The sequence below is a fragment of the Amblyraja radiata genome, chromosome 14 (assembly GCF_010909765.2).
Source record: "Amblyraja radiata isolate CabotCenter1 chromosome 14, sAmbRad1.1.pri, whole genome shotgun sequence".
Lineage (NCBI taxonomy): Eukaryota > Metazoa > Chordata > Chondrichthyes > Rajiformes > Rajidae > Amblyraja > Amblyraja radiata.
This window is the reverse complement of record NC_045969.1, coordinates 20,585,841-20,597,897: the sequence shown is the minus strand read 5'-3', so window position 1 is coordinate 20,597,897 and position 12,057 is coordinate 20,585,841. Positions and strand designations below refer to the sequence as shown.

The 12,057-nt window shown below is 40.9% G+C and overlaps 1 protein-coding gene across 1 annotated transcript in view; it reads right to left on the bottom strand.

Moving 5' to 3' along the window:
• Positions 1 to 12,057, bottom strand: part of reps2 (RALBP1 associated Eps domain containing 2) — a 132,788-nt gene that overhangs the window by 83,683 nt on the left and 37,048 nt on the right. Inside the window, exon 3 of the mRNA XM_033032735.1 lies at positions 3,216 to 3,367. Within this exon, the coding sequence (XP_032888626.1) occupies positions 3,216 to 3,367 (152 nt within the window). The remainder of the gene's footprint in view (positions 1 to 3,215; positions 3,368 to 12,057) is intronic.

Here is a 12,057-nt window from a genome sequence, read left to right as displayed (position 1 = left end):
ATACTTAAACCTCATTTACATTACATCCATTCGTAATGAAGCACATTATGTATTTATAAAATAAATAACATGCACATTATGGGTTACGATTATTGTTATTCTAAAAATAATAAATTAGTGTCCTCCTGTTGCTATTTTAGTCGTAAATAATTAGTATTTCAGAAAAGAGAGCAAGAAGCACAAAGGATTCAGAGACACAGTCAGCACCAAAGCAAGAAATTGGGTAAAGTGAAAATTGCAGAGCTGCATGCCATAATCTTCTAATCTTCAGTGACAGAAGTATCAAAGAAGTAGACTGCAAATTTAATACTGTCTTTCGGAAAGGGATACAAGGAGAAAGCAGCAACTAAAGATCAGTCTAACTTCAACTGCTGGAAACAATAATCTGGATAGGTAAGGAAAGCCAGTACAGATTTGCCAGATATGCCACAAAGATAATTGAATTATTGATGAAGTAATGGCAGTGGGGTGCAATGTAGTTGTGGTGGTCAATCAATCAATCAGCCTTTATTGTCATTGTTACAATAGAGCGATTGTTTTTCCTTTTTTTTTTCTTTTCTTTCTAGGGTCTTATTTCCTTTCTTTACTTCCTTCTCTAACTTCTTCCCTAAGGGGCTTTCGTTTCCCAACACTTTCCTGCACCTTCACGATTCTTGCTCACTTTCCTTACTTCTTTTATTTCTATCTTTTTTAAAGCTCGAAAAACGAAGTGGTACAACAAATGTAATAAGATATATCTGATGTGTATTATTGTAATTTACTGTACTTCTAATTTAAAAAAATAAAAATAAAAAATAAAATAAAAAATAAACCTTTATTGTCATCTTGCAAAGCAACAGTTGTACAGTGCAAAATGAGAAGACGTTTCCCAGGGAATACCGGAGCATCGCACATGAAACTTAAAACATTTCACACATAATAACAGTAAAAACAATCCAGTCCCTGATGAAACAAGTGTAATTGGACTTGCAAAACATGATTAATTAGTCATACCTCCAAATAGAGTGGACCAAGAAGTCAGCCAGAATATTTGACTTGATGAGCGGCACAGTGGTGCAGAGGTAAAGTTGCTGCCTTACAGCGCCAGAGACGTGGGTTCAATCCTAACTATGGGTGCTGTCTGTATGGAGTTTGTACGTGGGGTTTCTCCAGGAGCTCTGGTTTCCTCCCACACTCCAAAGACGTACAGGTTTGTAGGCTAATTGACTTGGTTAAATTGTCTCTAGTGTGTGTAGGATAGTGTTTGTTTGTGTGCATAGTTGCTCGATACAAACTCAGTGGGCCAAAGGGTCTGTTTCTGCACTGTATCTCTAAACTAACACTAAGCCAAATGAGGATATAATAAAAGTAGATGGAAAAATAAAGTTTGCTACACTTTGTGTAGAAATTATTATTATGGTGTTCCTGATGAGCAGTCTTTGGGCTGATGCCTATGCATTATTCTGAAAGGAAAGTTGCAACTAAACAAAAGTTTCATAGCAAAAGGATTTGAGTATAGGATTCATAGCAAAAGGATTTGAGTATAGGAGCAGGGAGGTTCTACTGCAGTTGTACAGGGTCTTGGTGAGACCACACCTGGAGTATTGCGTACAGTTTTGGTCTCCTAACTGGGTAAAGACATTCTTGCCATAGAGGGAGTACAGAGAAGGTTCACCAGACTGATTCCTGGGATGTCAGGACTTTCATATGAAGAAAGACGGGATAGACTCGGCTTGTACTCGCTAGAATTTAGAAGATTGAGGAGGGATCTTATAGAAACTTACAAAATTCTTAAGGGGTTGGATAGGCTAGATGCAGGAAGATTGTTCCCGATGTTGGGGAAGTCCAGAACAAGGGGTCACAGTTTAAGGATAAGGGGGAAATCCTTTAGGACCGAGATGAGGAAAACATTTTTCACACAGAGAGTGGTGAATCTGTGGAATTCTCTGCCACAGAAGGTAGTTGAGGCCAGTTCATTGGCTATATTTAAGAGGGAGTTAGATGTGGCCCTTGTGGCTAAAGGGATCAGGGGGTATGGAGAGAAGGCAGGTACAGGATACTGAGTTGGATGATCAGCCATGATCATATTGAATGGCGGTGCAGGCTCGAAGGGCCGAATGGCCTACTTCTGCACCTATTTTCTATGTTTCTATGTAAACGTGCATCCATCATATTTTCAGATAATGTACTCCAGATAATCATAAGATCATATGTGATAGGAGTAGAATTAGGCCATTCAGCCCATCATGTCTCCCCCGCCATTCAATCATGGCTGATCTATCTCTCCCTCCTAACCCCATTCTCCTGCCTTCTCTCATAACCACTAATCAAGAATCTATCTCTCTCTGCCTTAAATATATCCACTGACGTTGTCTCCACAGCCTTCTGTACATTGCTGTGTAAAATACATTTGTGCATATCACCTCTGGTCTTTTGCCTATATCTTGAAAATCTGTGTATTCTGCTTATGGGATCATGCTCCTCTCTCTGTTTTCATTACCTGCATTGCAACTGAATTTCCTCTACACTTTTTTTCTACTACAAGAACTGTCCAGATTCTATGGTCTATTCTATAGTCCATTTATATAGTTAAATTCCTTGAGGACTTAAATGGAATTAGTTGGACGAATGTTGAAACAAGTGTTGAGAACTTAAACCTCTCTCTGTGGTAAAGTTTATATCTCTTCAAAAGCAGCTGTATGTTGAAGTGATGGAATGAAAGGAGTTAATGTATTCATGGGTCAATGTGGAAACAAGTATTACTATTACTTGAACTTTTCTATTTTTGAAATATCTTCCTCCACCATGGAGTGCTTCTCCATAACTGAAAGATTCATTTCAGAGAAAAATGTATGGACAACAGTCCAAAGCCTGCACATCAGGACCATCGCATTAATAAACTATTTACAATGTGAGGCTAAATTTTAGTTGCCCTTCATGTTTTGCTTTATCCTCAGCTAACCAAATATTCGTCCTGACTTCTTGAAACACACAGCAGACCATTTTATAAATAAATGTTATAAATAAGGGTCATTCGTATCCCTTCAGCAGTTTCAGTGCAAAAAGAGCCATGGAGGAGAAAAAATCACTCAGTACATTTAAGTACCATTTCTATCTAATTGAGAAATCTAATCTTAAAGAAATCCCTCTGTTGCTCTATTTCACACTGTGCATAGAGAATAATCGGTCCCACCATATCACCCCCTTATACACCCAGAGATCAGATTAGAATTTACCATTTTTGCAGTTGCGTTGTCTATGCCTCTCGGGGAGCTCTTTAATGAGACTGGATGAGTCAGTTGACCAAGAGCTTCTGCACTTTGGGGAAGACTGCTGTGCTCCGTCTCACTGTCACTCTTCAAGGCGAAGAACTGCGGAATTGGCAATTCTGAATGGGTTTTTAAAAAAAGTTGGTATGAAGCATTATTAACAACAGACCCAAGTCCAACATTTCCAGTATTCTGGTGAATTTAAAATTCAATAAGCAAGATTTCATTTTGAAAGTTGTTTTAAACTTCCATTAACCCAATTACTTCCAGCTGGTTTACTCTTCTCATAACCTTGATCTCCCTCTCCATCAATTCCAGTAATGCAAGAAAATGAAAGGGAACAAGAGTGCAAAAAAGAGTGTTACAGCTAAAGAGAAGGGCCACAATGAGTTAGATTGGGTGATCCGGGAAGCTTTCTTAGATTATGAGCGCTCCATCCAGCAGTCTGATAAGAGCGGGCAAAGGTGGTCTACTTAATAAACATCAATAAATAAATGTTCCTGGCCAGGTACTCCACAAATACCGTTACATTTCTCTAATTATGGAGGTGGCTGGGGAAGTGGGAGGGCAGGGGGATGGGGGGAACATCATAGACATTCAAAATAAGGATTTGACTCTATCTTAAGATCACGGTATTTCAATGCTCTGTTTGGTACATTAAGATTTTTGGTGGTGGGGTCAAGCGGGGAGAGTAACACAATAATGTAAATAGTGAATTCTAATACTACAGCATTCAATGTTCTGCTACATTTTGTAGGATATTCTGAAGGTAAAGTGCCTGTAGTGTGATCTAGGGAGCAGCCAAGATAATGGTCCCTTCGAAATGATGAAATGGGAGGCTAAGGGAAGATTTGTTTGGTGGTGGAAGCTTCTTGAAGATGGTGGAAATTTGTGCATGATTTGTAGAACGTGGAGTCTCGTGGAGTGGATGGAGTAATATTCAAGGTTAAATATTGGCCAGGACTTCAGGGACAAATTCTTGGATATAGTCAGGAGTATTCAACATACAAATATTCAAGATACAAAAGCTTGATAGCACGTCCCACCAGATTCAAAAACAGCTTATTTTCCGCTCATATCAGACTGCCAAACAAACCTCTCATACGCTAAGAAAGCATTCCCGAACTCCCAATCTATTTTGTTGAGGCCTTTGTACACTTTTTCTTTGCCTGCAAGTTTTCTGTAGCTGTAACACCATTTACTGCACTATATTCCTTTTTGCACTACCTCCTATAGTCATGCATGTTATGATTTGCCTGGAGTGCATACAAAACAAAGTTTTTCATTGTATCTCTCAGTACGTGTTACAAGAATAACCCAAACCCAGAAACCTGAGGAGCTGCTCCCATGTAATATTTTTAACTTGTCAATTACTTTGAAATTGTGATTTTTTATATGAATATGTCAAACTATATTTGAATAACATAATTGATGCCATAGAAACATAGAAAATAGGTGCAGGATGAAGCCATTCGGCTCTTCGAGCCAGCACCGTCATTCATTGTGATCATGGCTGATCGTCCCCAATCAATAACCCGTGCCTGCCTTCTCCCCATATCCCTTGATTCCACCAGCCCCTAGAGCTCTATCTAACTCTCTCCTAAATCCATCCAGTGATTTGGCCTCCACTGCCCTCTGTGGCAGGGAATTCCACAAATTCACAACTCTCTGGGTGTAAAAGTTTTTTCTCACCTCAGTTCTAAATGGCCTACCCTTTATTCTAAGACTGTGCCCCCTGGTTCTGGACTCGCCCAACATTGGGAACATATTTCCTACATCTAGCCTGTCCAGTTCTTTTATAATTTTATATGTTTCTATAAGATCCCCCTCATCCTTCTAAACTCCAGTGAATACAAACCTAGTCTTTTCAATCTTTCCTCATATGACAGTTCCGCCATCCCAGGGATCAATCTCGTGAACCTACGCTGCACTGCCCCAATCACAAGGATGTCCTTCCTCAAATTAGGAGACCAAAACTGTAGACAATACTCCAGATGTGGTCTTACGAGAGCCCTATACAACTGCAGAAAAACCTCTCTACTCCTATACTGAAATCCTCTTGTTATGAAGGCCAACATTCCAATAGCTTTCTTCACTGCCTGCTGTACCTGCACGCCAACTTTCAGTGACCGGTGTACAAGCACGCCCAGGTCTCGCTGTACCTCCCCCTTACCTAACCTAACCGCATTGAGATAATAATATGCCCCGTTGTTTTTGCCACCAACGTGGATAACCTCACATTTATCTATATTATACTGCATCTGCCACGCATCTGCCCACTCACTCAACCTGTCCAGGTCACCCTGCACCATGATAAAATTTAAATTATATTAAGTTGGAAATAATATATACAACTTCAAATACATATCCCATCACGGTTAATCAGTTGGAGCTCTAGCATCAAAAGACCTATTAAAGGATGCAAGTAATCCAAGCAGTTTTCATGTCCAAAGTGCCCAAAATATGAAACATGACACAACATCGAATGAGTATTCACAAAAAATATATTTTTTTTAGTCTTCTAATATCTACTTTTAATACAGATTCATAGTTCAGTGCCATAAATGCCTTAAATAGGTTTTTTTCTTTGCATACAGGTAATTCACAAACATTTCAAGTCCCCTTTGTCATATCTCAGACAGAACCAACCATTGTGAATCTTGTGACAGACAATGGTTTGAGCCATTAAGTGTAAACCTGACCATCTGTAAAATAATATTATTATAAATAGTAACATACACAAGTTTCAATGCCGATCAGATTTCTCTAATGCCTAGCATCTTGCAATGTAATGGACTTAGACCTTCAAGTGACTAAACTGTCACAACAAAGATTCTGACTGGGAAAATCAAAATACATTTTGAATATACAAGTATGAAAATAACATTTGAAAAGGTGAAAATGAAAATAAATACTTGTTATAAATACTTGTCAAATTGGGGGAACATAGACCATAATGTGTGTCCATAAATTTGTATTAGTAATTTTGCTAATCTGGATTGACATGGATTCATACAATGCAGTCCAATCTCGTCAGACTTTCAGTTGTTGGAAAACTAGAAAGTACAGTCGAATTAAATTCAACTAACAAAGTAAGAGAATGAAGAAACTCAACAGGTTAAATGAAAGGGTGCTAAAAATTAGTGCAGGTAATACTGTAAATAGACAGAAAATAAGAAAAGTAAAATGACATGCCTCAATGAATACCGACTGACGGCATTAACCTCCATGGTGATGAAGTGCTTTGAGGGGTTAGCAATGACTCATATCAACTCCTATCTTAGCAAGGACATGGACTGACCACACTTTGCCTACTGCCACAATAGATCAATGGGGGATGCTATATCGTTAGCCCTCCACTGTGCATTGGACCACTTTGGACAATAAGAACACATACGTCAGGCTATTGATCAACTCTAACTCGGCATTCAACACTATCATCCCTTCCAAACTTGTCAAACTCAGGGAACAGGGTCTCTTATCATCTCCATGCAACTGGATCCTCAACTTCCTCATCGACAGACCACAATCAGTACAAATTGGCAATAGCATTTCCTCCTTGACAACCATCACAACAGGAGCTCCTCAGAGCAGTGTGCTCAGTCCTCTGCTCTACTCAGTCCATACCTATGACTATGTAGCTAGACACAGTTCCAATGGTGCCTTTAAATTCACCTGCAATACCACCATTGGTGGATGAATAATGGGTAACAATGAGCCAGAATACAGGATCAATTGAATGCTGAATCGATTGAAAATCTGATTGAATTGTGCCAAAACAGCAACCTTGCTCTCAATGTCAGCAAAACTAAGGAGTTGATTATTGACTTGAGAAGGGGAAAGCCGAGGATCCATGAACCTGTCACCGGTGATGGATTAACGGTGGAGAGAGTAAACAATTTTAAGTTCCTGGGCGTGCATATCTCTGAAGATTGTTCCTGGGTGCAGCATATTGATGCACCTCAACTTCTTCAGAAGGTTGAGTAGATTTGGTAGGTTTATGAATGCTCTCTTGGAATTCTGCAGGTGTAAGATAAAGAACACATTGCCGATTGCATAATGGCTTGGTTCAGCAATTCGAACGCCCAGGAATTAAGAAGATTACAGAGAGTAGTAGATGCTGTTCGGTCCATCACTGACCTCCCCAACAAGACTTTTTGAGCTCCCTGATAGTGGATTCCAGCCTGATCATATTTCATGGCTAATCATGCTGCACAATCATGATCCCATATTAACGCTCCACAACATCTCCTGTGCTCTTATCTAACACCTAAGCTCCTGATGTCCAATCTCCCTCCCATTGTGATTCACTCCCCTTTCCACGATGTCAGGCATACCTCAACCCTACTCAGAGAACTTTTTCAAACAAAACTCTCTCCATTCAACTCATAACCTGCCTGAATTCTCCACCCATGTAGTCATATAGTTATGACGCATGGAAACAGGCCCTTCAAGAAATTCATCCAAGCTGATCAAGATGTCTAGCCATGCCAGTCCCGTTTGCCTGTATTTGGCCTACTTATCTCAAAACCCCATTTCTCCACGTGCCTGTCCAAATGTATTTTAAACATTATAACTGAACCCTGCCTCTGTAGCTTCCTGTGGCAGCTTGTTCCATATACCCACCACTTTGTGTGCGAAAGTTTCGGATTCCTTTTAACAAATATCCCTCTCACCTTAACTCGATGCCCTCTAGTTTTAGACCCCTCTTCCATGGGAAAAGACTGACCAATCACCTTGCCTAAGAATCTCATGGTTTTATATACCTCTATAAGATCACACTTAGTCTCATACTCTGCAGGGAATAACATTCTAGCCTATCCAGCCTCTTCTCATAGCTCAAGCCTTCGAGTCTGGGTAACATCTTTGTGAATCTTTCCTGCACCTTTTCCTTACACCTAAAGCTTAATGACATCCTTCTACTGCTCAACAACTAGAACTGCATGTGATAAGTGTGCTCTCACCAACAAATTGAGCAACCTAACATCCCAACATCCTGTCCTCTTGCCCTAACTGATGAAGGCATGGCAGCAAATGTATTTTTCACCACCCCATCTACATGTGTTGCAACTTTCTTGCATCAATGTACCTACTCCTAGATCGCTCTGTTCTACAACACTCTCCATGGCCCTGCCACTGTTTAATTCCCATCCCGGTTTAATTTACCAATATGCAACATCTTGCACTTCTCCAAGTAAAATTCCATCTGCTATTCCTTGACCTACTTCCCCAGTTCAGCTAGATCCAGTTTTAATCTTAGATAATGTTCATTGTCCACTACACTATCAATTTGGTGATATCAGCTAACTTACTGATCATATTAAAATCCGAATTGTTAATATACTGTAGATGACAAATAACAGTGGACCCATCACCAATCCCTGTGGCACAGCACTGATCACAGGCCTCTAACCTGAATGACAACTTTCTACTACCAACCATTAACTTCTAAGACCAAGCCAATTTTGGATCCACTTGGCTATCTAAGCCTGGATCCCATTTGATCTAACTTTGCAGACTAGTCTACCATGCAGATCTTTGACAGAGTCCACACAGGCAATGTTTAATATCCAGGATTGATAACCCTGCCTCATCAATCTTCTTCGCCATTTCTTCAAAAAATCTTAATCACATTTGTGAAACACGATAACCCATGCAGAAAGCCATGCTGACTCTCCCTAATCAGTCCTTGCATTTCCAAATGATTGTAGATCTGATCCCTCAGAAACTCCTCCAGTAGGTTTCCCATCACTAGTCTGAAGAAGGGTCTCGACCCGAAACGTCACCCATTCCTTCTCTCCAGAGATGCTGCCTGTCCTGCTGAATTACTCCAGCTTTTTATGTGTATCTTTCCATCACTAGTGTCAGGTTCACTGGTCTGTAGTTCCGTGGCTTGTCTGGAAACGCTTCTTAAATAAAGAAATAATATTAGCCATCCTCCAGTCTACCAGTACCTCTCCCGGCCTAATTATGATGCAAATAACTCTGCTAAGGCCCCTGCAATTTCTTCTCTAACTTTCTATGATGCCCATTTGGTCAAGTCCCAGGAACTTATCCACCTTAATATGTATCATGACTGCCATGTGGATATGTTTCAACTCCATTTATGTCCTTTATTCCTTAGGTTCCATGTCCTTTTCAACGGTAAATCTAAATTCACCCTTCTCCTGTGGCCCCATACAGATTACACAACAAAACTTAAGGGGACCTATTCTTTCACTAGATAATCTTTTGCCCTTAATATGCCCTTATAGACCAGTTAGCCTGACATTATAGACCAGTTAGCCTGACATCGCTGGTGGGGAAGATGCTGGACCCAATTATAAAAGATGAGATAGACGAAACTTTGGATAGCAGTAACAGGATCGGTCCAAGTCAGCATGGATTTACGAAGGGGAAATCATGCTTGACTAATATTCTGGAATTTTTTGAAGATGTAACTAGGAAAATGGACAAGGGAGAGCCAGTGGATGTAGTGTACCTGGACTTTCAGAAAGCATTTGATAAGGTCCCACATAGGAGATTAGTGGGAAAAATTAGGGCACATGGTATTGGGGGTACAGTGCTGACATGGACAAAGAAGTGGTTGGCAGACAGGAAACAAAGAGTAGGGATTAACGGGTCCCTTTCAGAATGGCAGGCAGTGACCAGTGGGGTACCGCAAGGCTCGATGCTGGGACTGCAGCTATTTACAATATACATCAATGGTTTGGATGAAGGGATTCAAAGTAACATTAGCAAATTTGCAGATGACACAAAGCTGGGTGGCAGTGTGAACTGTGAGGAGGATGCTATGAGAATGCAGGGTGACTTGGACAGGTTGGGGGAGTGGGCAGATGCATGGCAGCTGAAGTTTAATGCAGATAAATGTGAGGTTATCCACTTTGGTAGCAAAAACAGGAAGACAGATTACTATCTAAATGGAGTCAAGTTGGGAAAAGGGGAAGTACAACGGGATCTGGGGTTCCTCGTACATCAGTCTATGAAAGTAAGCATGCAGGTACAGCAAGCAGTGAAGAAAGCGAATGGCATGTTGGCCTTTATAACAAGAGGAATCGAATATAGGAGCAAAGAGGTCCTTCTGCAGTTGTACAGAGCCCTAGTGAGACCACACCTGGAGTGTGCAGTTTTGGTCCCCTAATTTGAGGAAGGACATTCTTGCTTTTGAGGGAGTGCAGCTTAGGTTTACAAGGTTAATTCCCGGGATGGCGGGACTGTCATTTGCTGAGAGAATGGAGCACCTGGCCTTGTACACTCTGGAGTTTGGAAGGATGAGAGGATATCTCAATGAAATATATAAGATTGTTAAGGGTTTGGACACGCTAGAGGCAGGAAACATGTTCCCGATGTTGGGGGAGTCCAGAACCAGGGGCCACAGTTTAAGAATAAGGAGTAAGCCATTTAGAACGGAGACGAGGAAACACTTTTTCTCACAGAGAGTGGTGAGTCTGTGGAATTCTCTGCCTCAGAGGGTGGTGGAGGCAGGTTCTCTGGATGCTTTCAAGATAGGGCTAGATAGGGCTCTTAAAAACAGCAGAGTCAGGGAATATGGGGAGAAGGCAGGAATGGGGGGTGCTGATTGGGGATGATCAGCCATGATCACATTGAATGGCGGTGCTGGCTCGAAGGGTCGAATGGCCTACTCCTGCACCTATTGTCTATTGTCTAATATACTTGGGGAATCTCTTTGGATTGTCTTTTAGCTTGACTGCCAAAGCTATCTTATACTTACTTTTTGCATCCCTGATTTAGTTTAATTTAGTTTAGTTTAGAGATACAGTGCGGAATCAGGCTCTTCAGCCCAGCGAATCCACGCCAATCAGCGATCCACGCACACTAACACTATCCTGCACACACTAGGGACAATTTACAATGTTACCAAGTCAATTAACCTACAACCCTGTTCACCTTTGGAGTGTGGGAGGAAATCGGAGATCCTGGAGAAGACCCACGCAGGTCACGGGGAGAACGTACAAACTCCGTACAGACAGCTCCGGTAGTCAGGGTCGAACCCGAGTCTCTGGCGCCGTAAGGCAGCAACTCTAGTGCTGCGCCACCGTGTCACCCTAATATACTCCTGAAGGATTTCCTTTGATCTTAGCTGCCTATACTTATGTGATGTTTTGGTTAATACACTGGTGCCAAAACTGATCGTTTGAACTATGGCTACTCCCTGAAATATAAACGATACTTTATTTGGAAAAACTTGTTGGAACTCAAAATTTGCATAAATTAAACTTCTAAGAGACACAAAGTACCTGAACAACTATGTAACTGCAAACTGCTACAGACCACAAAGGATACAATTATACCAGTGCTCGAATCTTACCTTCGCCAACGGGTTGAGTTGGAGGACAACGCCTCCGGTGCGGGCTACAGGTAGGGGACGGGTGCGTTGGGGGAGCAGACCAAGTCTGCACTTGGTCTAGTACCTTCTAAAAAATCTATATCCAATTCTAATTAAATTTCATCAGATAAATAAACATAACTCTCTGTGAGTTTTAATACAATGAGACAAGGAACTTTAATTCTATTTTCAGCTAGCAGAGAGAGGGCTAAATGCTTTGAGCTACATGTGCAATATAATATTGTTGTGAGGGCCCCATTCACAAAACGTGCATTGCCCTCATCCTTAAGAATATCACCTCCATCCAGCAGCACAATGGCTTTTCAACCATGAAACAATTTCTAAGCCCAGACCTTGAAGTTTTCCCACCTACCAATTTCAGTTTTAGCTTTGTTTCCTCTGTTCATTCAAAGCAAACCAGTAATTTATAACGTTTTTACTGTTGAACTTTTATCTCAGAAA